The sequence below is a fragment of the Poecile atricapillus genome, chromosome 1, assembly GCF_030490865.1.
Source record: "Poecile atricapillus isolate bPoeAtr1 chromosome 1, bPoeAtr1.hap1, whole genome shotgun sequence".
NCBI classification, from domain to species: domain Eukaryota; kingdom Metazoa; phylum Chordata; class Aves; order Passeriformes; family Paridae; genus Poecile; species Poecile atricapillus.
In genome coordinates, this window is record NC_081249.1 from 16,508,393 (window position 1) to 16,536,313 (window position 27,921).

Below are 27,921 nucleotides of genomic sequence, written 5' to 3' on the forward strand. Positions count from 1 at the left end.
GTGGCTTTAATGTCAACATTTCCACTTTTTTAAAAATTATTATTTCACAAGAAAATAGTATAAAAATTAAGAGTTCATTTTCCAGATTAACTTTTTCATGGACTTGCGACTTTTTACAATATAAAAATGTTTACATCACAAATGCAAACATTTTAAAAACAAGGGAGGGGAAGGGGAAGGGGAAGGGGAAGGGGAAGGGGAAGGGGAAGGGGAAGGGGAAGGGGAAGGGGAAGGGGAAGGGGAAGGGGAAGGGGAAGGGGAAGGGGAAGGGGAAGGGGAAGGGGAAGGGGAAGGGGAAGGGGAAGGGGAAGGGGAAGGGGAAGGGGAAGGGGAAGGGGAAGGGGACAAATTACAGCCCCTCTTTAAACCATTCTTCAGACAATGATGGCAACAGGCTGAAATACAGGCAGTCTCCACTCAGAATTAAGACCATTTTTCACTTCACAATCCACATTATAAAAATCAGTGTGCATACATATGGTCAGGACCTCAATATGATCCTTCCTGCCATTGTAAGCACGGAACAAATGGCTTCAGTTCAGATACATAAGCTGAGACAGTGTGTACCAAAGCCTTTCCTCCCAGCCCTGTGGCTTGCAGCAGCTGCTGGAGCCCCAGGACAGAGAAGATGACCTCAATGGGCAGCTCTATCCTCACCACACCCAAAGCCAGGTAGCAGAGGCCCATGCCACCCAAACATAACAGCAGCCCTTGTGGAACCACATGTTAGTTCTTCCTGTGTGAACAATGGCCAAGAGGGCATCCCCACTGAAACCAATGGCAAAACCCATGTGGCCAGGACATCATATGGAGGTGTCTGGTGGAAGCTGAGAGAAAACAGTGCCATTGCTTCAGCCACCTCAGAGAGAATGGGAGACACAAAACAAATTTAAAACTTAAACCAAATGGGGGATTTTGCTGTGAAGTCTTAAACTGAAAGAAAATAAAACTACTTCAGAGAGTGATAAATATCATTCACAGCTTTTATCTAAGCATCAGCTCAGAGTATTTCCTTCTTTTCTAATTAAAATAGGGATTTGAGTGCCAGAACAATGATCTCTAGTCAAAGACTCTCACAGACGGAGGGATCACACCAACTCATTTCCTACTGGAACAATAAAATCAAACCAAGGTTTAGGAGACCGGCATTTGTTGCTATTATTTAAGCTGGCACCATGCACTCTCTGCAGTACTTTGATGTGGCTGCCTTAGGCAGCTCATAACAGGAGTAATAATATTGTAAAATATAAACAATCCCAGTTAGCAGTTTGGGAGAGGATAAAAACACAAAAATCCCCAGCCCAGAGCCCCTGCTTTTGGAGCAAGAACCAGCACACTGCCTTTCCTGTTTGCAGGTCCTTCTAAAACCAACTCCAAATTTTAACTGTGCTCCTGAACATGATGAAAGGGGAGATGGGTGCCAGCACAGAGACTCCCCTGAGCCAAGATGAACAATGCAGTCATATCCCAGAGCTACCCTAAGTGTCCCCCTGATTACCAGTGAAAGGACTCTCCTGATGTCATGGGGGCTACATAAACTTTGAATTGCCAATTTGAATTAAATTGCCAAAGTGATAATCTGAAAATAAATTTAAGTGCTGAGAACATGTTGGTCAACTTCCAATGCACCCCTGACACATCGGAGTAGATAATTTCTCAAATCATTACCTGCTTTTCAAGTGCACATTGCACTGAAAGTGAAAAAAGTGGGCACTGGAAAGAGCCACGGAGCATATCTAATGGCAGATAAACCCCCACATGCTATGCCAGGTGACCAGCCAGGAATCCATCCTCTCAAAGGGGAGGAAAATAGAACAGACATGCTAACCACTTAGCAGTAATATTATTTTCCTGGTTCTGAACTAGGCCCCTTTTCCTTCCTCCCATCTTCTCGCCTCTTCCCTTTCCACTACCATCCTGATCCAGTGCCTCTTGAAATCAGCAGGATTCCTGATACTACTTTTAATGGCTTTCAGTCAGGCTCAACAACACTTAAGACTCTGCCACTATGAGCAAACCCCAGCAAGTGAGGAATTTCCATCACGAGATGTGATATGCGTGGGAAGGCACGGCCAGAAATGCTTGGAGAAAGGGCCTGCCATAGTGGAGTTGAACCAGGAGGTTAAACAGAATTACTAAAATCACAGAAATTCCAGTTAAGTGAGGGAAGACATAGCCTAACCTTGAGATAGAAGAACAAACTGATTTTGTTCCAGTAACTGCAGTTCTGCAGGAGACAAAAAAAAAAGGCAGCACATGTCACAAAATTAGAATAAAATTAATAGTATTAATGCTAAGAAGGAGAGGCTCCAAGTGAATCCAAAACGGTTATTGTCCTTCTACTATCAATTGCTGTGCTAAAAGCCTTTGTATTTTAGAGCCTGAAGCCAAGCTCACAAGCCTTAAGATTCATTAGATCAAAAGAAATAGGAAAACCAGACAGATTTAAGGACATAACCAAACATATCTATTTACAGGTCTAATCCTGAAGGCACTGGCTGTTCCACTCAGTCTGTACACAGACAATGGTATTGATGATGGTGCTGCTCCAACTCCCTTATTAAAATACATTCAGATGGAGACACTGAGTTGTGTTTTCTATAAGTAAACTTACAGCTATCAAAACCAGACAGTATTCTTCACTTCCTTTATCACATTATTTCCAGATAGATGGAATGCATAATATGAAATGCTGGTCATAGAATATGCAGCCTTTGAATCATAAAATGAGGACAGGTTTTAACTAAGTCTATTCATAGCTTAAGAGATTACAAGCATTAAAAAGAGTGTTATAGAGAAAAAAAAATAAGAATACGGTGGCTTCTTAGCATTTATCTTAGATTCTTGTAATTTAGAAAGGAGTTAATAAGAGGAATGTCAAGAGAAAAGGTCTAAGCACTGTTATATGCATTGGCCAATTCTGAAAGAAAAATATCTCTATTTTAACAGTTTTAACAGTTATTCTACTATAATTTTTAACTTTCTTTGCAAAAACAGAATGTACTATCACTGTCAGGTAAAACTACCACTTCCAGGTTAAATAACAAAATCTACCAAGACCTCCTCTGTAAAAACTGGAGGGGAAAAAACCCTATGGAAGTATATAGTGAATGCAGCAGTAAAGTTTCTTTAAGTAGGATGGAAAATTGCCTCTAATTGCACTTACAGAAAACATAGCAATGCCTACCAGGAAGTCCTCTAGACAGACAACCGCCATTTACTTGTGTTTTGGATTTATTTTAAGATTCCTAGATCAGTTCCAAGTAGAATCACCTTATAAGGGAGCTCATATACCAATCTCTATCCATTATTGCCAAGTTCAAGTATTCAGACATCAGTAGTCAAATGCCATTGGCTCCTAAAACTGTGAATACATAACATCTACTCAGAAGTACCAGGGCTCTTTGGGTTGTTTGATAAATGGTAGTTTAGTGCTCTTCATTCACCTTTACAGCTGTGAAACTCTAGAGTTCAAAACATTAATGTTTACAACCAGACTAGCTAGTAATTTGTTTCTTTTTAAACATGGAGAGCTTATGCTTGAATGAGCATATGAGTCTAGTTTTTGGCAGTCCAAGATGGTCAATAAAATCCCAGAGGTTGCCAACACTGTCCAGAGTGTCAGCAATCCTTGAAACAAGAGCAACTGTTCATCTACCATTTTACAAGGTCCTCTTCCATCAGTGTTTTTCCAAACAGATACTAACAGCATTTCTGGAACAGCACAGCTTATGCACAAAATGAGTAAGATTAATAAAATAGGTGTTAATGGCATTCAGGAATAAAGTTGTTACAAGATGAGAACAAAATACCTTAGCCCCATTTGCACAGTTAGCAAAGTGTGCTCAGACAATGCATTTCTCTCATGCAGTTTACACTTAAAGGCACTGACGAACTTAGAGAGTGCTCTCAGCTTCACTGTTTGACTCACTCTCATCTTCCAGAGACCACAACTTACTCTTAGGTCATCCACCCTTTCCTCATGTCATGCAGTGACAAAGGGTCCGAAAAAAATCAAACTAATTTCCAGGGAGATGAGGCAAGAGGCTCAATTATACACTTTGTTCTTTCCTTCAAAACAAGCTGCCTTAATGCTTCAGTGCTTTAAGCACAAAACTGTGTCTCTGCTTGCAAAAGCAAACAAACAGTTCTAGCCTGACCTTAGGCCTGCAAAAGGATGCAGCCACACTCGCCACACTTGTAACCATATTCCAAAACCATCCAGCAGCCTCCCTACCCTAGGAAAATTTGCAGAAATTATCCACCCTGCCCCATCGTTGCTGCATGCAGCCTAATAATCTTCCAAGCAAAGTTACCCTTTGAGGGCAAACACTTCTTTCTGCAAGGCCCTCCCACATGTTTCCTGTTAACAGAATAAGAATTCCACATGCCCTGGTGACTGCTGGTCTGTGGGTATTCTGCCATGGGACATGAGATCTCATCAAGCAGTTCAGGCCATTCAGGCTCTCAACAATCAATTCCTAGCTGCATACTGCACCAAGTTGCCATGATAACATCACTAACATCACTTCTGCCTCCACGCCAAGACAGGACAGACACTTTCTCCCTGTAGTATCTCCCAAAATGTTTCAGAGGACAGGTCACACCTAAGAAGATCTGCAGCAGAGCTAGAACACCACTTTATCCAGTTCTACATCAACATAGGGATGAGAACACAGCTGTGAAAAAGTTAATCCTCTCAATGTGGTATTTTTATTTATTTTACCTTAGCTTAAGTCTGTATTTTGCAGCACAGGTGTATGCTAACCCAGGTCTACAATGACTAAAACCTTTTTATCTTTAAATCATCCATTTTACAAAATTAGTTTTTCCACATGCTTTCAGATAAGATGATTTGCTTCAGCTTAGTTTCTTTGTTTTTTTCTTGACATGAAAAATGCCAAATTGTAAAGCTGAATGTTTAGGAAGTCATTTATATGAAACAAAGTATCCCACACTGTTTAAAATTTCTTGCTGATACTCATATGAGTTAGTCACAGCGTGTTTGTCAAATGTTGCCCTTTACATTAAGGCTTTGGCAAGTATGATAAAGTGCAAGCTCTATAAAATCATATTCACAACACAAATTTACCTTTATAGCACTTAATTATATGGGACAGAAACAGTAGGGTGTGTATATTTGAGTCTTTCTTGAGTTGCCAATTTGTAGCAGAAGAACATGATTTTGAACATCTGAGGACAAAGATATAAACATTAGCCCCTTTGATACAGATAGGAGGAGGCTTATACCTACTAACTGAGCTCCTATTCAATAAGAAAACATGTAAAATAAAGCCCATAGCTCATTTTCTCAAGAAAAGAAAGATAACACTGTTCCCAAGCTCAGTACCACCGATTAGTAGAATACACCCTCATTTACTGCTACTGTATAGCCTAGACATACATAGGCTCTAAGTTCCATAATTAGTGTCCTCTGTTACAAGGATAGAGTATTACATTCATGTCAGAAAGGAGGGGAGAAGGAGAGGGGTGGGGAAAGATACTGTTCCATATAAAAGAAGCTACTGTGTTTCACTGGCTCTCTGCAGACGGGTTCTGTAGGTGGCCATTTAAACAACAAAGGAAGTTCAAGGGTTCAAAACAGATTTCTGCTCCTTAATACATAGAAATCTGCATTTTTAAACTCAGTCTCCCTGCTGTGCAATTATGTATGAATTTAAGACTAGTCGTTTTCTTACAAGAGGCTGTGTTGTGCAAGTGGGAGACAAAATCAGGTCACCCAATCATAAGAAGTAAATTTTCCCCCACCAGCCACTGCACTCTTGAGAGAGAGACAAAAAGGAAAAGGCAGATTTTGTTACCTGCTCAGACTAGTCCAATTTCTAATCATATCCTTTGGAATTTTGAATATCTCTTCCATTTCCCTTCAGACCTAGAGACTAACATGGGAGTCTAATTAAACCATAAGTAGTGTCTGCTTAACACAAGGCACCTGTCCTTTCTGAGACTCATGTGTCTATTCCAGTGTCATTCTCTTTCTCTTACTTGCATTTGAATGCTAAATTTAAAGTTGCTTCTTTCCTCAGTGCCATTTTATATACCCACTCAGTGTGTTCACTATGGTCCATGTGCACTGAAGGCCACAACCTTCCAGAGCAAAAACCCTAGAGAAGAACGGATTAGTCCCAGTTTCTGTGCTTCATCCCATTCCTCACCTTAGAACCTCTCAAAATGTCAGCAGAAATTCCTCAGATTTCACAGTGGCTGTGCACAGGCAAGTGAAGCCACAGCAGCAAAGCCTGACCTATGAAGAAGCCTCCCTCACCCACCACCCTGTGATTAATGTCCACACATAAAGAACATGAATATTTTACAACTCTTCAGAGAAAAAAAAGAAAACAAACCAAACGAAACACAAACAAACAAAACCCTACCTCCTTGCGTTGAACAAGGATTCAGCATTAGTGAATATCTCTGAGACAAAATTTATATTGCTAAAACCAGCTGATTTCTTATATGCTTTCACAGAAAAAACAGTAATTAAGTAGTAGTAATAAGTAGAAATAAGGCTTTTTCCAGAAAGATATGGCAAAGGAAGTACATCAAACCTAAACCATAGGACTGTCTCATTTGCTCCCGAACATTACTTTCCTCACGATCATGAATGCACAGATATGTTTGGAAGAGCAGACAGGGAAGAAATTACCTTCCTGACTATCCTGGAGGGGATTACTCTAAAACCATCCAGCAACAATTGCTTCTACAGGAAACATGAGACCCAGGTTCATTTATATATGGCAGTTCTGCTCTGCCAAAAGTTCTGCTAAACAGCACAAACTCAGGATGTGCTGCACTGTCTCACACAGGTTGGCTGTTCTAGGACTCCCAAACAGCATCTTATTTCCCTTAGGAGCAGCCACTCTTTAGTTTCTGTATTAAAAAATGAGTACTATCAGACATTTCTATTTATTAGGTATTTAAAAAAATATTTTGATGGCCAAATGTCAACAGCAACTGTATCTTGTTATTCAAAGCTTATTTGAAAAAGAAATTGATGCTGTACACTAGAGATTACAAAACTAATTCTTCTTGGTTTCAAAACAGGCAATATACTGCACTAGATCAAAAAGGAAAAACAAATCCGAAAATTCTCTGATTCTCCAATATAGCCCACTCTGACCCAGTGTAGCTCAGTGCAGAAGAGCTGTGGATTAATGTGGTTAGTGACCCAAGAAAGAAAATCAGTCCCTGGAATCGCAGAATAGTACTCTTTATCTGTAAATAAGAAAAAGTCTGGGTTTTTCCCTTTCTTTCCCTATACAATAAACTACAAATAGCTGCAAAGAATGTTGAAAACGAAGTTAAAATGTGTGAATAAATCTAATAATTTAGGATATTACAGTTTAAATATATGGATGAATAGACATTTAACCTGCATGTATATATGTATCTGTAGATGTTAGAATTTATAGATAAGGTTGCCATGCTCAAACTGTGTTACAAGATCACAGTCAGACAAGCTGCATACTTTCCCTTACTAGGGTCACAAGACTGCTTTTCGTGAGAGTGAAGAAAGCAAACGGAAGGACAATTTTGAAAACAATCTTTTTGCAGCCTGATTTACCACTTTTCTATCTGAAAGAGGCAACAGTGCATGGTCTACTGAAAACAACTTTTTCTGTCAATAATTTTCTTCCTAATTCATGGAGCAATTTTTTTTTGGCCTGCACAGATTAGATTATGTCATAGATTATGTTCAGAGGGAAGAGAGACCTTTTGTCAAACCTGTGCCAGCTTTGGAAGTGCAGCACATCATTCATCACCAGATAGAACTGGCAACATCTAGCTGTGTGTATTAATGCTGAGGTGGAGCCAGCACCTCAAAGGTCAGAGGCAGGGGCAGCCCAAAGGGTAAGGAAAGCATCAGATGTTCTAGAGGCAGCTCAAGGAAAGAAATGGTAAAGCAAGGTGAGAAGCTGGACCCAGCCAAGACCAAGACCCACTCAAAGCTGTTTTACGTGAGGCATGCAAGTGCAAAAATATTAGATGGAAAAATAAAAAGCAAGCCCAGCATTAAGAGTTCAGATGATAAATCCTTCCAGATGGGACCCATGCACCACTGTTCTTTCTGTCCGATCTCGTGTTACAAAGGACTGAAGCCACAAAACTGCTCTGAGATCACACACATGTATAGTGAACTAGATCCCCTTTGAATTCAATTTCAGCAGGTATTAAAAGGAAAGGATTTCTCTTTCAGCTCTTGTTAGCATTTTCATCCCTTTCTGGAATTTGTCTATCATTTTTATCTTTTGATTTAGTAATGTTAATAAAGATTGATGGTCTCCCTGAGGAAAAACAGGTGAGGAGATAGCACAAGTCGGATTATATCATCCCAATAAATCTTCCTTTCAAAACAAACACAGCTTTCTCTTCTTGCAAAATACTGCTCTTTAAAGACTATACTTTGTTTTTTAATAAAGAAAAAAGCTTTTCAACTATGTTAATGATTAGCAAATGACATGGCAGCTCACCAAGATGCTTAGGCTGTAGCTTTATTCACTTATCATATTAATACACATAAATGAAGAATTCTGTATTCCTCACTTACAATGGCTGGAGTCATCAGGTTTAGTGAGGGAAGGCTACAGCACTGAGCCTGGAAAAATGGGGAGGATGGAGGGAGAAAATGAGGAGAAAGGAGCTCCCAGAACACACCCATAAGGATACTGCTGTCTGCAGCCTCCTTTAAATTGTGAATGATACTGAGAAATAAAAGAGCTCCAGAAGCAGCTTATAAAAATAATTAGTGGCATGAAAAGATCTACAGATGGAAAGACACTGGAGAGGTCTAATGTATTTAATTTAGATATAAGGGCACAAGAAAGAGGTACACAAAGGAATGAAAGTACGGAGAGAGAATTCCGCGATTCTTTAATTATCCAGCTTTGCAATGCAAGAACAAGTGGGTATTCAGAGGAATTAAACTAATTCCAGAGAGTTCCCAGGCAATACACAGGTAACCAGCAGAACTGCTGGCCATGATTCATCACTAAGGCCAAGAATTTAGGAAGAATTAAAAAAAAAAAAACCAACCCCACACCCAGCTCAGTTAATAGTAACATGTGCAATGACAACAGAGCGAGCAAACAACACATAAGAAGCTCAAGCTTCAAAGGACCTGTCAAAGCCAAACCTTCCTTCCCTAGGATAGAGCTTCATGTGTGGGCAGTTGTTACTACTTTTTACTACAGTACTTCTTACACTTTGCTTGAACCATCTGGCACCAGCCATGATTTTTTGATCAAAACTATTTTTCTGAGTATTTGAGGATTGCCATTAGGCTCAAGGAAGAAAGAATATTCTTTTCCTCCCCTGAGCCCTCTCTCCACTACCTCAGGGATGGGAGGAACCCTGCTCTGTTCTCCCCACTGTTACAGCAGAACACTAACTTTGCCATGTGTTTTTTCCATGGCCCTGGAACACCCCACAGAAGCACATCAGCAGCTGCAAGGCTCAATATAACTTCTCAAACTGGCTGTCATCCTCTGGTGTTTTCACAGCTACTGAAGAGGATGTGCACAGACACCACTCCACAACTTTTCTTATCAGCTGATAAAAGGGGGACCTTAATGTAAGTCTGCCACTTACAGACTACACTTACTGTAGCCATAGCTACAGCAACCTCCTTAAGCTGTGGAAGCGGCTAAAAACGAGTCTGTGTGCACCTAGGACCAGTGGTCTGTGCTCATTTCTGCAGTTGGAAAGAAAGCCACCTTCTCCCCAGGGAGATGGGCAGAGGAGTCGATCCTGCACCACATCAGCACCTGGGGAGCCTGGGGCAGAGGGGGCACCCTCAGGCCATAAGCATGGGACAACTTTTGCCTCCAGAGGGCAGAGAAACGTAAATGGAAAAGATCCAGCTTGCTGTGACTGCTCCGCATGCCCAGTCTTTTTACTGAATTCCCTCGGAGAGGGAGGGAAAGGAGGGAAAAAAAACCAAAACAAAAGCCGAGGTGATTCATGAGGGCGGGCAGCTTTGTCTGCCCGAATAATGAACTAACGGCCAGCCCTGCCGCCCGCACCGCTGCGCCCAGGCGCGCTTTGTTCCCCGCCAGCAGCTGAGAACTTCATCCGTCCCAGCAGTGCGCGGTAATGATGGCAAGGGTTAAACACCACTTACATCGAGGTACAAAAGGCCAGCATCACTTTATATGAGGCCAGACAGCTGGTTTGTATAATTCCAGTTTTCACAGAGAGTTTTCTTTCCAGTGCGTCCCCTTAAAAAAGCTTTTCCTCATGAGTTAATTCTCTCACCGGAGAACTCCAGTGCAGCTCCAATTATCTCTGAGATCATCCAAAGCTAAATTCACTGTCAAATTCAGACCTGGGATAAGGCTTCAAGAGAAAAACTGTTATAAAAGTCCTCACCATTAAATAATTTAAAGACAAGGTAGAGAGTTTGTTTCATGTCTATCCTGTTGTGGTTTTTTCCCCTAAAAAAAAATCTAACCACTCTATGTTTCTAGGAGTTTCCAGATAAGAACATCTGTTTTTAAATAATCTCAGTGCTACTCTGGAGTTTCTACATCTTACCATGACACAATCAGCTGCTTTTTATTAACTTACTTGTTTGTGCAACAGCATTGGTGAATGTTCATCCATTCATCGCTGCACATCAAGCAACTGGGGCAGATCCAGTAGCAGGAGTGTTCAGCGCTTGCCAATGCTGGTATATCAGCACTAACTAGTAGCTGAATCCTGCTTGCCTTGCCTGAGCAGGCATTCACTGAAGACAAACACATACACAGTTGCTTACTGAATCCTTCCTCCACATTTTAACAGTTAAAAAGTGAACTAAAAGCATAAGGCAACAGTGAGGCATTCAAGGTGCAGCTGAATCCTCCTTCCCCTAACTCCCTGTCTCCAAGACTCCTTTAAATCACGAAAAAAATGCCCTTTTCCAGAGATCTCTGCAGCCATGAGGAAAAGGAAAGGAGCTGATGCATGAGGACTCTTGTAAACAGATTTTACACTATTGCACACAGCTTTGCAAGGCTTTGGGATGCTATCCTAGAAGTCACTGGAATTTTTCACTGTGTGAGCTAACAGTCTCTGACTCCCAAAGAGCTGAGGGGAGGGGGCAGAGTAAAAGAGTCTCCAATTTGGATGACCTTCACCTCAGCCTGCTACCTGAAGCCTTTGACACCTGATTGTCCTGTCAAGAATGGATGGAGGATACTGGGCATCATTCTTCACAGGACAAAGAACAGGAGCAATAGTAAGACTCACGGGTGCAAGGTGTGCCACAACCAGAACATTTCAGGGACCAGAAATGGACAGTTTCACTTCAACAATGTGCATGTTACCACAAAAGGGAGAAAGCCCCTTTACTGCACTCCGTCTGACTGACAGGCTATCTGCCCTGCAAGTCTTCCTAATGGCTCAGAGCAGTGGACTTGATGCCTGCCCTTTTAGAAGGTAAATGAAAAGGCATGGTCCTTGAAGCTTTTAATCATGGCACCTCAAGTTCTTAGATTCTTCAAGAACTGGATTATAGAGGGGTACATGGAAGAACCAGAGAAGCCCATAGAGTCTAGTCTGATTTCTGCAACTATGTATATTCTATAGCTACCCCTTTGACAGCACTGTTCTATCTGATCTGATATTGACATTTTGCAATGAGTGGAAGTGGACAAGGTGCTTGGACGCTGTGAAGATGCTGTGCATGATGGAGTGAGGGGGTGTTTCACTGAAAGGCAGGTCTCAATTTGTCTTACAGTGCCCAATGATCTTACAAGAACAGATTGCAAGCAGCTTTGAAATGTCATGACCAAAGCACTATTGCTGTCCCTGCTGGAAACAAAAGCACCTTGTATTGAAGCCATAAACCGAGAAGTTTTATAAAAAGCCCTCTCCTCTACCAAACTGCCACTGTAAATCGAAGAATGGAGATCTCCACCTCCACTAAAATGAACAAAGCTGTAGATCTGGGTTTAAAAGGTAAGGGGGGTCTGATTACACTTTACAAGCCACCTGCAAATCTTGAGTAAACTACTATTTAATTGAATCACTCTTCTGAAATTTCCTTTAAAGAAAAAGAAAGATACTGACTCATTATGGTTTCTTTGATCCTTTCCAACACAAGCAGCTATATATAGCAAGTAATTTTCCTTTCCTGGGTCCTCCCCTTTTTGCTTCCTGAAGTGTCAGCCTGCTCCAGGACACAGTCCCTACTTGTGCCATAACACCGTTTATCCTGCCCACCGTCTCTGTTAAAGATGCAACAGTTCTGATTAAACTACTAACGAGGTAGGTCTACTGCCATGGGTGGGTAAATCATGTCTACCAAGGCACAGCAAAGAATAACCACATCAGGACACTGCTTGTGACTTTCCCAGTCTCTACCAGCATTTTGGGAAAGGGCTGACTTCAATACATCCTGCTCTGTCCACATCCCCTCAGGAATACCAATCAAACCTAATGTTCCCCAGAACCCTTTTATGCTGGAGCATCTCTTTCTTGAGAGACTTCATACTTAAATGATCATTTAAATATTTCTCTATATGTGCATGATAGCTACACTTACTCTATGCTTGTGAACTATGGAGGAAGAGCTAACAGTAGTTTAATAATACACTAAGGTGATGGTAACAAAAGCAAAGCTACAGCTTTCCATAACATTAGATTTACTATATTAAGCTTTTAATACTGCAAGAGATTAACAGTGACAGCTTCTCTTCTAGAGTAGCAAAAGCTATTGCAATTCTTGCAACTTTCACATTAATCACATTTAAACATGCTGCTAACAGATGGGCATCATGGAGTGCTAGGTCTCTCACAAGCCAGTACTAACAAAAAGCTTGTCTAGGAGATCTTGTGGCTTCTACAGTTCAGAGGGATTGTATATCCAGGCACCTTGTTATTGTTTTTGTTGTATATTATCTAGGATTATTAGAAAAGCTCAAGTTAAATAGACGACAGACTTCAGCATACGTGAGCAGGGAAGGGAAAGGGAGGGGGACAGAAAGAGTCAAAACAAGACCACCCACACAAAGTTCCTCTAAGTCCACACTTCACATGCATGATCATGATTTTTCCACTACACAGGGAAAGCATTAGGTTCTACACTGCAACTTTTCCTCTGACACTACTACCTGCAAAAACCTTTCTCCAAAGTCCAGACACAAACCCAAGCTGTGAAAAATGAGCTGCCAGGCTCAAACCTGGCTGGACAGAAATGGCTGTCTGTCCTCCCTCCCCTTTCACTAGTGCAGATGTCAGGTTCAGGTGCCTCTTTTTGACTAAAGCTGGGAGAGCACCAGAAGAAAACCAGCATTAGAACTTGGCATCCAGATAGAACATAGATGTTTAATAAACTACCCAGCACCGTTTTTTAATTAAACCAAGTCCCAAGGTAAAACCTCATCTTTACATGACTGTAATTAACCAGGACACACTGTAATGTAAGAAAGCTCAATCTTGAGCCAGACCTCAAAAGAGAGACTGGCAATTGCAAACTCAGCCTGACCTAAGGTTAGTCCTTACAGAGTACAGCCTGCAGATCTCCTCAGTTCCAGCCTGCAAGGACTCCTGCTTGCTGAAAAGTAAGACTGGAGATTCCCACCTGTGGGCACTGCCTTCATATGGCACCTGAAAGCATCTGCCCATGAAGGACAGAAGCACTCCTGATGTGGAAGGGGCTCAGCCTTGCAGAGTGCCTGTCATTTAAAAAACAGGTCTGTGTGTCGTGGATCTATCGCCCCACAAACCAACTCGCTCTCACTGGTTGTGTGGTAACTCCTCTGAGAGAAAGGATGTGCTGGCACTCTGCCACAGACCTGAGCGCCAAAAAGCCTGTACCCACTTCACACTGTGACATTCATGGAACTTAAGGGACTCATCCCAACTAGAAACTTCCTCTAGTGAAAGAGTGAAAGACAAGCTCACCTTTGAACAAGACAGATGGTCCAAAGTTTAGAGTGACTTGGTGATCTGAATGCCACTAAGAACCTTCCCCTAAGCTATCATAAAAAGTCGGTGGATGAATCCAGGCCCCCCAACCAATAGCATTTTAGCTGCTCAGACCTTCTTCTCAGTTGCAGCCTGCAAAACTAAACGTTCTCAGCTCACTCAGGAGGAGTTCATCACCTGGATAGGTCTGAGTCTGCTTTACACACCTACCAGACATTGACAAATAGCAGAGGAGTCCACCTAAAAGCTATGTGCTGTGTTTCCTCAAAAACCACATCCCAGTGTCCGCAACGTGCTTGGCCAGGACCACACTGTCATGGGAGTTCCAGGGAGAAGAATTCACATGACAGTCACAACTGACCACCATGACACCAAAACATAGCAGAAAAAAGGTTGTTCAGATATGAAAGGAAAATTCAGGTGATCTTCCACAAGCTCTATAAATTTGTGAAATGCTCCTGTAGTGCTATCAGGGCACAAAGTAGTGGAGAGAACTCTGTTTTACGTAAATGAAAATGATATTGGTATATAATTCAGCATCTACATACTCAAGGAATATGATCTGAAAGGAAAAACAGGAATTACTTTGACACTGGAGAGGTAACTTGGACAAAGAAATATTGCAGTATCAGCCAAAGTTTGTCTCAGCCAGCTCCAGCCTTCAATACTAGAGCACTTAATTATGATATCCAGCATTTAGCTTTAGGGCTCTGTCCATCTGGCTCATGCCACTAGAACCAAGAAGCTACAAAAGAGCAGACTGCAGCAAACAAGGTCAGTATGTGCCAACTTCTGTAGAGACATATTTAACCAGCCCAAGGTTGGACTGTCTTAAAAGGGAACAAAGGCATGGGAGACATCTCTTTGCAAAAATAAATACAACACATTCCTTCTGTGCATCTGCAAATGAGACTGTATCACAGAATCACAGAATGAACTAGGTTGGAAAAGACCTTTTGAGATCATCAAGTACAACCTATGACCTAGACTTGTGTCACTTTGCCTTTCACTTACCCATCTGTTTTTCTGGAAGATTTAATTTAATTAACTTGGCTTTTCTATGTTTTAATTTTATTTTTCAACCCTCACTGTAATATAGCAGGGGCAGTTCAGTCAAAAGCAAGTTTTTACTGTGTTTACTCTAGCAAGTATGTGAGTACCAAAAAGCAGAATTCCCACATCCCTAAGCAAGATGTACCTCACTTCTGAAAACCCTACATGCAGTAGAAGAGCTTCCATCAATACCATCACAATCTCTGAGCTCAAATTTGTCTTCCATCTAGAGAGGGAGGGAATGGAAATGAAGTGAACTCAGCCATGAGATGCTTTTGGATCAAGATTCAAAGCCAAAAAAAGGAGAAAAAAGATACATCAATTACCTTCAATTTTTATTGCTGTAATGAGAGCTGGAGTACTAAATATTTTCTCTTATTTGATCAGTTTGTTGCTAATATGGCTGTAAATTTCTTCTCCCATTTATCAAACTTTTCTAATCTCAGTGATCCATATGATCTTGTCCAATCTTTCTACTTGTTTTCCATTATCTAGATATGCATTTCTCTGTGTGTGTGTATATATATATATATATATTTGTGTGTGCTCCTCCTCTAGACACACAGAATTTTGAGGAAGAACCTCTTCTTGTTTTTCTTCCTCTTTGAGGAAAACCTATTTCAATTGTCATTTAAAAAGACCAAAGATCTGCACAAAAATGGGCACACTTATTTTACGGGGACAGAACCTGTTAATCTCACAGTCCAAGATGCTGCTTATCAAGACAGATCTAAAGCCAAACGGGATTCAGAAAGGAAATAAATAATCATCCCAAGCTGTGTTATTTTGCAGTTCTCTTATTTTCTTTAACTAATTGCCATTATACTGGGTTCTTAGGAACAAGCAGATAAATGAAACATACTTTTAATCTACACTAATAATTTGTGTTAAGTTCCACTTGGACAATTTCATAAATGAATAGTCACTTTATAGCTGCTGAATGTAGCTGTAACCCATTCACTCATTTACAGACACAGCACTTCTCAAATACAGCTCATTTTCATATGTATTTGTAGGCAGATATTTTATCATTGGATCTGAGAGAGAGTCGTACTCTAAATTTTGTGTCTATTGACAGAGGTCCCTAAAAATATTTACAACACAAACTGGGTAAATCCCTTGGGTCATACTTCAGTCTGGACATTGATTCACCTCAGCCAACAGAGATATATAATTAATGATAAACCTTTAGGTGAGCCTCCTAGTCTCCCTTAGGAGGGTTTTGTCCAGAGCACAGCTTATCCAACCTCTGTCTTGGCATCAAGGCAATATCAAGCCTGTGGCACCTGTAACAGAGGCCTAAAAATACTACTGAAGAAATGAAGCAGTGATACTTATTTTAGATTATTAGCAGGGTAATGATTGCCACAAAAATACACTTCAGCTACAGTGCAATTTGAAAGTACAAGAACTTAAACCAGTGCTTTTAATGTGCCAGGCACAATGAGTGCATTTACAACATCTATTAAAAGCAGGTTATGTTTGGGGGAGGGGGATAATTACATCTTAGCAGGTAGTTTATTAACTGAACAAGACAGCATCACATTAAAGATAATCAATGGAGAATAAACCACAGCTGTAAAAATTAATACTGTTCATTCACACCATGAAGGGAGTGAGGGAGGGTTGTCTTTGCTATTAAGACAGAAGTAAAAGTATAGCCCCTGTGAAACCACCATGAGGAGTAAAGGATAGGATGGCACAAAATGGAAGTCATTCAAGGCATAAGTTTCAAAAAACAATACTGAAATTGAAAAGAAATAATCAGCAATTCTAGAGGGGAAAGAGGAATACGAACAACCAGTTTTGCAAGCAGCGGAACTAATGAAGCCTGGTTTTCTCCAGCTTTTATGTCATGCAAAGACTGATTTTCACATTGAAGTAAATGTGAGCTCCAAGTGGAGCACTTTTTTTTTATTAGGTTGGAACATTTATATGGGATTCCTTCCCTAGTGGATTTTCTAGTTTCCAATAAAGAACAAGACCTTCCTCCAAATGCAGTAGGAATAATCTGTCCTCTCCTTTAGTTGGCAGCTTCTTTTATGATTTCTACATTGTGGCAATGTAGTTGAAATTGTAGCTGAGTAACTAATATAAAATTCCTGAATGGCTGGTGCAAGATACCCAGGCACACCCACCCCCTTCCCTACTGTACACACAAAATGTGCTATTCCTTAATATTTGCTTTGGATAAGAAACAAGGCAAAAAACAGTGCTGCCAGGATAACCCAACTTACTGGGAAAATTTGTCTTTGGTATGCTAACCGTGTGCAAATTGCTTCAGGCAATTTTCTGGAGAGACCAAGACCTCAGGTTCCTGCAGCAATACTTGTTGTAGGGAGCAGTCAGTACCAGGAGGGGAGATGAGATCTCCTCAGTGTGCTGAGATAGGAGCCTCTGTGATGATTTTAACTGCTGGGATAGAGGAAGGCCAGAGGAGATGAGTTCAGTACAGCCTGAAGCAGCAGAACCAGTCAGAAACAGGTTTGGATAAGTATGAGAAAGTCATCCCCCCCCAAAAAAAAAATCAAGAAAGAAAAAACACTTGTATCCAAAACTTGGGCGATGCAGAGCTATGTAGTTTCCAGGGTTAAAGCTGGGCATGTGAAAGCCAGTGGTCAATTCATGATATATGATTTCTTTTCTTAGAAATGAATTAAAATACATCTCTTGACTCTCATCCTGTAAACAACCCTTAACCAAAAACCACTTAACCAAAGAAAAAACCATGCCTATGACAAGAACTGGCCCTCTTTTTCCTGCAAGTAAATAAACCTTACAGGGAGAAAAAATGCAACTGGGCAGTATCCATTCTTTGGACCCACTCTGATTTGCATGATAAGCATTAAACCATAATTAATCTCTTGTTTCACTTAAAATTAAACCACCCCTTATCATAGATCACTAAGTAGTGGATGCAGTGAAACATGTATAGCATCTTTAAAAAGTTTGCCTCTGAGCATCACAGTGAGTTACTGCTGCCTATCTTGAGTTTCATCATCCAGAAGATCTGATTTCTGCAATCATGGACAGTCATAGGCATCTGAAGAGAACAATGCTTGGTAATGCCTTTTTGGGTAAAAAAAAAAATAATAAAATTTGAGCATGCACAGAGAGCCCAGTTTTGCCTTTAAAGCAATCCAAAGCCTCTCGACACACTGGCATCTTTCAGTGCACCTCACGTACTCTGCTCCTAAAAATGACTCAATTCTGTAGTCATCGATACACACACCTTCAAGAAGGATTAGCACCTCTTCCTCACCCTCTGTCCAAGCCAATTTAAAAGTCTGCTCAAACATTGTCAATATAACAAAAAACACTTTGATAAGGCAGGGGGAAAAGCTGCAGTGGCCTGAAGACTCTGTGCATATTTATAGCACAAACACACCGCCCCACACTCATTCCCCTTAATCACATGCACACACTTGCATGACATCTCCTCCAAACTTTCTCAGGGACTCGGTCGGAGTGGCTCTAGTTCAAAGTCCAACTGCCTTGGCAGCTGAAAAGAAAGAGAAAACCATGGTGGCTTTGTAAGAATTACAGTGATCCTATTAAAAAAAAATATGTCACTCTCTGCTGGGACTTAACATGGCAGTGCCACGCAGCACTCATTGAATTGAGCAGCATTTCAAGCACACAGCTCCTGGTGCAATAAGACTACAGGCTTAATTAGGTTCCTATCAGTATTGCTTTTTTCCTGCCTTCAGCCAAGAAGGTATAAGAAAAGATTGTCCAATACAGATACTGCAATTTAAAGTCTCAAGTTAAGAACACAGTGGGTGTATATCTACTATAAAATCTACCCTAAAAACATGCCAGTTGTTAAACTAAGCAGTGCATTAGAAGCAGTTAGATATAATGAGAATGTAAATGGAAAGTATTCTAGAGAGATATTTCAGCTAAAAACAGCATACACTCTATGCTATCTTTTATTTTAATCATGCTCTAAGCCCTGCCTTTTTGAACTTTTTATAAATTCTGCTATCTCCCTTTGCAGTTACTTACATATTGGTATATAAATTCAAAGACAAGAAGCAATTAGGAATGAAGCGAAGACTCCCTCTCTTGATGCTAATACATCAAAGGAAGTGAAAAAAAAAACCTTCCCCCCCCTCATGCACACTGGGTAACACAGAGAGTTTCTGCTCTTCACAGCCTAATAGCTCAAGTAGCTCAAATCGAGAGTCTGATGTCAGCCTCTGATTACATGGAGATGCCAAGCGATTGGAAAGAGCAGCTTTTGAAAAATCCCAGTTCTCTGACTCTGGTGACCACACAACCCTGCAACAATGCTTTTAGAACACATATGTGTATTATTCACATCAGCTGGTCCTATTTTTTCCCCACTTTGGACATCGAAACATTGCTATAAAGAGTACCCTGGGGGTATCTGCTTGATTAAGGTACAACATGTGTGAAGGAAATTTGTCAGATCAGGGGCTTTTTTTAAACAGCTGTCACTCCCCTGCACCCCATCTCTTTTGCTCTCCAGTTTGGAGAGACGAAGAGCCAGGTGCTGCCTTTAAACAGACACACTTGAGAAGTCTGCTTTTGCTTGAATGGAGAGGGAGAGGTTGGGACTGGCTCATGGCAGGGATCAGCAAGGATTGCTCCCATTCTTTTTCTGCATCTCTGCACATTTCTGCCAGACCAGCCCAATCTGATCCTTGGAACTGAAGCCTGAGAACAAGTATACCTATGTAAGAAATGCCAACAAAATCTGATTCTGCTGATCCAGAACAGCAGCTGAGTGGCACCCTGAAATTGGGTATTTATATTTTCTTCCTGCAAGTCCTTCCCTCAGTCCAAGGACACTTGAAAACAAGAGTTTTTTGGAAACACTCCAGGCCCTTAATCCTTCAAAAAGGAAAACAAACGTCTCTTATGCATCTGAATCAAGAGGTGAGCACCCTCCCCGTGCCCTCAGCACATCACCATAGCTCCCCTGTATGAGCAGGGGAACTAACCAAAAGTAGGAATGACTCCATGGATTTCACTGGAACATTCATCTTATGTTTCTGTATGAACACAAACATTACACTATTAAGGCCTTTAAATAGAAGAATGGGGTTTTAAAGGGGCTACAGGAAGAATTTCTGTTAAACCACTGGATCCACAGTAAGTTGATGTCTCTTACAGATCTGGTTCCATCTTCTCTGCTGTTTTGCTCCTGTAAAGGAGACCTTACTGGTCTTAAAGGAGATAAAACATTTCCAGCAGAATTTCTAATAAACCCACTGGAGACTTTTGCTTGGCTCTTGAGTATGAGCCAGAAAGAAGCTGCACTAACTACTATGATATTACACAGCTGTGTGGCTGCAGTGAGGTGGAAATCAAGCACTGAATGTTTTTTGATATGTTCTTTCACTGGCAGACTCTCCATCTAGTAACAAAATTCCCAAACATTCAAACCTGGTACATTAGCTTAAGTACTATTTGTGGAATGACAAGCAAGGAGCTATAGAACAGACAAAGGCTCTCTGGGCTTTGGCTCTCAGTGGAAGACCAAGTAAATGATATTGGGCAAAACTCTAGGAGATTTACACCTGTATAACAGGGAATGGCTTTGGAGGAAAACCACTGCTTTCTGCTTCTCATCTGTTACCAGGCTGTGCCAAAGTCTACTGAGTTTACCTGAGCACTGAGCTCTCAGAGCCTTTCCACTGAGCATCTCACTGGCCTTGGCAGGACACAGGATTTTACACTATGCTTTTATCTGCAAAGAGACCAGAGTCTGCATTCCACAAGCTAACAAGACTGAAGATGACAACCCCAGCTTACAAAAAGTTACATCCCTGCCAAAACCACCTGGCAAATTCCATCCCATTACCTGCTATCACATACTAAATGCACGAGAAAAAATACCTCAAGCAAAGCCTCCGAATGGTCCTGTTCCTGTGTTAAAAGTCTTCTATCACCATTCTGTAAACAAAGATAAGGCCTTTTTCTCCTAAATGACAGTACTCTAGCTAATAGTGTTCTACTGAATGTTAAAGTGGGGATGGGATGCTTAAGTGAGCAGGTTTTTCTTCCTCTGTCCCTTTGTTGTTCTGACAGCAGTAAAGGTAAGAAGGAAAGCCCGTGCTTTGGCCTCCATCTCCTTTCCAGTCTGCTAATGTGCCATCAATCCTCTGAGTTTAGAAGAAACCATGCAGTGGGAAATTCTTCTACTTTTCCCACACCCACAGCTTGGGTTATTTGCATTCACGGGCAAACTACAGGCAAGTGCACCAGAAAGGTGAGTTCTTTAACATGAATGAGTACACAGTGACCAGCAGAACACCAGGAAACCAAGCCCGGCAAGCAAAGCCAAAAGCCTTTCTCCTTTTCCAAAAGGACAAGTGAAGAGCTGTGTCATTCCATTCAGGCAGGTGAAGGACACAAAGCTGAAAGTGACTGATTACCACATCCAGTGTACAGCTACTATTCTTTGGAGGTTTTATTCTGCACCCAACAAAGACTTGACAATTAATACAATTTCAGTGTACAAAGGGAGCTCTGAATACATCCTCTTGCTTCATGTCCCCAAGGTTACATTAGTGTACACCTCTAAAAGTGTAACTACCCTCACACTTAAATAGGCTGACTAACTATAAAGGACAATAATACAAAGTTAAAGGAAGCTAGGAATCTCTTTTGTGTTGTCTCCAGCAGTATCTGAGATATTTTTGTGTAAATGTATCCAACCCATGGAGATATACAGCTGTGCCTCAGTAGCATAGAAAATCCATACAATAAAAATTGCACTTTAAATCTCAAGGATCTTAAGAAGCTGAGATAAAGTGCAACACTTATCTTCCCATCTTGGATGTGGTTTTTTTTTTATTTCAAGATGCATCTACTCTTAAGGTCTTATGTATCTCCCTGAAGATGTCTGCAAGGATGCTCACCAACCCTAAGCCTCAGATGGCCTTACAATGCAATTGAATTCTGAGACAGAGGCATGACAATTTCTTGATTCCATTTCAACAGCAATTGAGACCAGCACATTAAGTCAAGGAGGATGAGGTGCACTTTCTGATGAGCTTTGGGTCCGATATATGTTTTGTAAAAATGGTAGGATTGTGGCAGAAAATACATGAAAACCTTATAAGGGATTAAACATTTCCCTGCAGTGCTCAAAACACAAACAGAAAAGCATTATATCAGTGTGGTTAAAAGCCACACTAACAAACACCCCAAACCAAACAAACTCGAAACAAAACCACCTAAAAAGCACGAGGAAAGAGACTAAAAGCAAGAGTGAAACTTGCCAGGCTGCTCTCAGTAACCAATTTCAATCCAACAGAATGAATTAATGCAGAGCCTAAAATGATAAAGACTCAGTTCAGAGCTGTTTTTTTAATCTCAATACTGACACTTCAGGAAGCAAGAAAATCCTATAGAAGAGCTCACTGTAGAGATCCAGAGGCCTCTGAAGAGCAGAGTAACACGGGAGATCCCCACACTTCCAAGCAGCTGCATCGCTAACTGTTAGCACATAGCAAAATCAGGAATGGAAAAGCAGAGCAATGAAGATACAGCAGGCAACTTCTGGAAACCATGCAGCTTTTAGAAAGATTGGCTACTGGTAACACATTGATGCTTTCAAAAAAAAGCCTGGAATGTGTGGAATTCTCTGGGATGCCAGGGTGCAAAAAAGGATCTCATTAGCTAGGGCTTTCAAAATCCACTGCCTGGTTGTTGCCTATTATTCAGAAAGCAAGATGGCTTACATCATCAGCTTCTGTAATGTACAATATTCCACTTAAACTGCCAGATCTCTAGTCCCCTAGACTAAGAAATCATCTTTACAAATAACCATGGAGGCACTGAATCCCAAGTCTACACGCTAGTCCAGCACTTCTATGTTTCTGTATTACTGAGATAATCAAACATCTAATAATAAAACTGGGCTATACCACACTGCTCAGTTCTCTTGTTGGCAACAAGAAAACTCTAAGCAACATCCAGACTGACAACAATCATGTTATTCCCACCATGGTTCTGCTTTAGAAGCAGACCCTGGAGCTGCTCATGATGAAAAGCAGTAGAGTGGCAAAAGGGCAAAGTAGTTAGTTCAGGAGCTGAGCAGGAAAACATTTCTCAGCCTTGTTTCTCTTACATTCAGAAGATGGGAAAGGATTCATATTTGCAAGATGCTGGCTGGCCAGAGGCTTAAAAGAAAGATGAAAGGACAAGCAGCATCTGGGGAGGCAGAGGCGAGGGACCTTGAGGTTTTGAAGATGACCTGCTTGTAACTGCCCAGAATCTGTCCTTTATTGTGCCTAAAAAAGTTTTCCAATCACACTGAACAGTGACAAAATGAAAGGGCAATACACAGGTAAATACCTTTACCAGTAGCTTAGTAGAGGACTTAAAATACTTTTCTTAAAGCAAAGTATATTGCAAATGCTCACCATTGCAACAGCAACAGAGCTGAGAATGTTAAGTCCTCATGAAAATGACAGCAGTAGTGATAAGCTTTACTGGAAAAATGCCAGCTTTAATTAACTTTAATTCCTCGTTAATATTCTCTGAATCCAACATAGATGTTTTAATACAATAATATATAATTTTCAGTATAATATACAACATTATTATGCAAAATTGTATTGTATGATATTTTCAAGAGAACTCTTTTCCTGCTCCCCTTCCCCTCGGTATCATCTCTGCAGTTTCCAAGGAATGGCATTCTGGGCAAGGAATGCCCTCTAAGCACTGGCTCCAATAGCTCTTGAGATGGCATTAGCCCATCATTTCCTTTTCCTAATGCAGCCTGAGTGTTCACAGGGGAATCTCAGAATCCATCTGGCTTATGAGGCATGGAGATAAAGGCCTTCCACTGTCACAGCTCAGTATCTAGGGCATGTCCAGTAGCATTACTCTCAAATCACTGTGCTGCACTTGAAGCTGGAATATGAAGAACGTCTCACTCTGGCAAGATAGACTAGTAGTTTCAAACCGAATACTTGAAAAACTTGTGGTTGTGCTGCACTGTCCTGCTGTTAACATCCCAGTACATGGTGTCTTGGTCAATGCACCAATAAACCCAGCCCCTCCAGACTCATAATATGTAATAAAATCAATGCAGCCACTGCAGTCATGGCATGGGTGGGGTGGCTGCATGCCTGTCACCAACTTGTTCCTTGTGGTTGTGAGTCCAAACCTCCAGTCAGCTCTGAATTTTTCTTAGATGTGTCATTTGGGCTGGACAGCTGAAAGACAGCCCTGAGGCCATCCCATCATTTCCATGCTCACCGCTGGAGACTGAAGTCAGTATGCCTTAATGTGATGCTGATTAGGTCCTGGGCAGATCTGTGACCACCTGCAATTGCTCTCTTGGTTTCAAAAAAACAACTGGGTGTAGTAACTTGAGTGTAATACTTTCAGGAGTGAATTATGTAGGCACTTCATGCATAAAACAAACATTAGCATAGTCTTGCTGAAAGTAATAATGAAGGAGGAGGCGTCAGCCCAGAGAGTAGAAAGCACACTATCATTATACACTACAGCGAAGATGGGCAGCTTCCTGCTAGACAGTTTTATCTGTCCCTTGGGAACAGTGAGCGGTCTGGAGGCCAAAGGGAGGTATTGCTGTGGGTATGTATGGATTTTGGGGGAATGTGAGGTGATAATGTGTAGAGTGGTGCTGTTCAGCTCTGGGTCTCAGCTGAGATGTTCAGATGCAGCGCTATGTAAATGCAGCTCGGCTGATCCAACACTGGAGGGGGAATAAAAGCAGCCAGGGGAGGCAAAGAAGTTGGCTGTTCATGTATGTTGGATTGTATCGAGACTTTCACCTTTAGGGGAGATGTGGTACAGCGCTGCACGAGTGATGAGGACAGGGAGCTGTGCTTTGAGCAGCTGTACAGCTGCAGGCAAGACACACACCTACTGGAGAATGGGTTGGGGCAAAGCCCAGTGTTGTGGAGGATCCCTTGGCTGACCAGACCTAGGGACATCTGCAGATCTATCAGTGGCACTGAGGAAGGAGGAACAGCTGGCAAACACAGGGAAGATCATGACCAAAATTTTCTCCCCTCTTAAAGAGAGAAGGAGTTAAAAGAAAACTGAACACTAAAAAAATGGATTCTGCATTTATCATCACAGGGATAAAGCCAGACTCTCTAATTAAGCAGATGACATAACTGTGCTGTAATATCAAGATTCTGCTCTGTGATTTGCAAACAAGCTGCACTTGCACAATCCAGAAAGAAAAAAGCCATAGAGATTAGAACAGCTAAGCTCTGCTCTCACTTACATTAGTGTATACCCACACTTACTCAGCTCAAAAGACCTACAGATGAGAATGTGATACGAGGAGTTTCATTTCCTCAGACAGTTCTCTCACTAGCCCAGCCAAGCCTCCTTCCTTCTCACTGCAGTTTCCAATCACAGCCCAGCACTCTGCTCTGATTACACACTCATCCTGAAACCACAAAAAATCTCCCTTGGTCTCATCTATGGTTGATGTACATTAATACATCACCAGCAAAGTCACTGTACAGCTGCTGAGTATGTAGCTTAAATACTGTTGAATACTTAAAGCTTGATTCTGTTAATCAGGACAGCTTCATCGATCCTACAAGAGTTACATATATTCCACAATGCTCCAAAGGGGAGGAAATCCAAAGCACAATTTTTTAAATGGTATATTCATGCAGAGGGCATGGTCTTGTTTACCCTGATGTAAACTCATTTTGCTGTAACTTAGTGGACGTACTCAGGATTTAGAGGGGTACAGCAGAAGGCAAAAACTAAACCAAATTCTCCTTTCAACCCATTGCTTTTCCTAAAACAGATACTGAGAGGTCAGAACCAACACCAATCGCTGCTACTCCAGACTTGCAACCCACAGCCCTATCTATCAAACAAGCACGTATCCACAAGTGCTTGGGAAGCGTATTCACCAGTGAGAGTACAAAATCATTACACTGCTGTGAACACGAGCCATATTCAGCAGAATCAGCAGCTGTTAGAACTACAGAGCTTTTCACTGCTTTTATAGTTTGGGTGGAGAAGAAACAGGATTCAAGCACTGCTCATAACACAAGTTCTATATTGCCTTGATCTTTATCCTCCTCCTCCACCCTCCCCTCTTCGCTCTTCAGGGCTACTCTTTAAACAGAAAGAAGTCATTAGCCAAACTTCCTTATTTTATGGCCCCGACAGTTAGGTAACGACGAAGCAATTTTATTATTCCTACTTAAGAGCGTTCGATCGGGAATTCAGAGACACTTCTAAGGGGTAGATATCTGTCGGGGAAGGGGGACAGGCCGGCAATGGGAGAAAACCCAAATACGCCCGAGTGCGGCGGATCATCTCCATCAGCCCCGGCGTCCAGCTGACAGACCTCGTCCCCCTCCCTGGCCAAACCCTTGGCTGCAGAAGATGCGTCCCGAGAGCCCCGCCAGCCAGCTCCTTACGTAAGGCACAAACCACTGACATCATCCCTCCCGCCGGCATCGCCGCGGCGCCCAGCGGCGCCCACAGACCCGACCCGACCCGCGCCCGCCCGTTCCCTCCCCACTCTGCTGCCCCGCCAGGGCTCCTTTCCCACCGACTCTGCCCCCAAACTTTGCACGGCAGGTTGCCAGGGGATGGCTTTCCCCACCGGGCGCCCCGCGCTGCGGCGCGCTCCATCCATCCCGCGGTGCGCCCCATCCATCCCGCGGTGCGCCCCATCCGTCCCGCATTCCGCGGTACTTACGCACTGCCTCCTGCTTGGGGTCGAGGCCGCGCACGGCTCCCTGGAGGCCGGCGATGCGGCCGTGCAGCGCCCGTACGCGGCGGTGGGTGCCCTGGATGTCAGCCTCGACCTCCTGGAAAAGGGTGCAGGCGTGCCGGGCCACGTCGGAGAGCTGTCGGAGGATCCGCGACAGGGCTACGTTGCTGACGGAGCAGAGGTCCAGCACCATCAGCACCGCCGCCGCCTCCCCGCCGCCGCCGGCCGCCTCGGCGCCCTCGCTCGCCGTCCCCGGCTCCTCCGGCGGCGGGTCCCGCGGCGGCTCCGCGCCCCAGCTCTCCTCTAACACGGAGGCGGCGGGCTGCCGCCGGCACAGCCGCTGCGGCTCCACGGTCCGCTTGGCGAAGGGCATGGCCGAGCCCTCGGCCGGAGCTCTGCCGGGCTCCCTCGGGCACTGGCGGGGATAGCTGCCCTCCTCCTCCTCTTCCTCCTCCTCGTCCTTCTCCTGGCCGCCGCCGCCGCTCCTTGCCCGCGGCGGTCACTCTCGGGCGGCCGCCGGCGGGCGGCTCATCGCCTCGCTCCCTCCCTGCGCGGGGCTCCTGGGCTGCGGGGCGGCCGCCGCGCCGCCGAGCATCCGCCGCTGCCGCCGCGGGGAGCCGGGGCGCATCCGCGCCGCCTCGCTCGCTCGCTCGCTCTCACGCCGTCCCGCTCCCGCGGCGGGTGTGAAGGGGCGGCCCGAAAACCCGGAGAGAGGAATCCCGCGGCCGCGAGGAGGAGCGAGCCGCCGAGCCTCCCGCCCGGGAGAGCGGCGGGGCGGGGGCGGGCGGGGGCACCGGGGCGGTGCCGAGCTCCCGCCGCCGCGGGGAGGCGCTGCGGGGCGGCCGCGGGCCCGGGGCCGGGCGGCGGCGGCCCCTGCGCGGCGGGAGCGCTGCTCCGGGCAGCCTCTGCCTCCTCGGCCCGGCCCAGCCCGTCTCCGCCCCGGCGGGAGCGCTGCTCAGGTGCGCAGAAGAAGAAAGAGAAGCTGTTTCCAGGGACAGAAGGGAACCCAACTCAGCAAGGCCCGACTGCTGCGGGAGGGTGGTGGTGCCCGCCCACTGGTGTCACCTCCTGGGGCACCGCGGAGATTGTTGCACTCCCTCAAGTCAGGTGCATGCACTTGGGCACCGGCTTCTTAGGAGGTGTCAGGGAAAGCTGGGTTCCCGTCAGACAAGGAGCACTGCTTCTGACGCAACGCGGCTCGGCTTGCATACGTACACTTCTGAAAG

General features: G+C 43.3%; 1 protein-coding gene across 1 annotated transcript in view; it reads right to left on the reverse strand.

The window, feature by feature from the left end:
• Positions 1 to 27,383, reverse strand: part of NHS (NHS actin remodeling regulator) — a 248,272-nt gene extending 220,889 nt beyond the window's left edge. The window contains exon 1 of the mRNA XM_058864667.1: positions 26,681 to 27,383. Coding sequence (XP_058720650.1) covers positions 26,681 to 27,068 — 388 coding nt within the window. The 5' untranslated portion in view covers positions 27,069 to 27,383. The remainder of the gene's footprint in view (positions 1 to 26,680) is intronic.
• Positions 27,384 to 27,921: the final 538 nt, after the last annotated feature.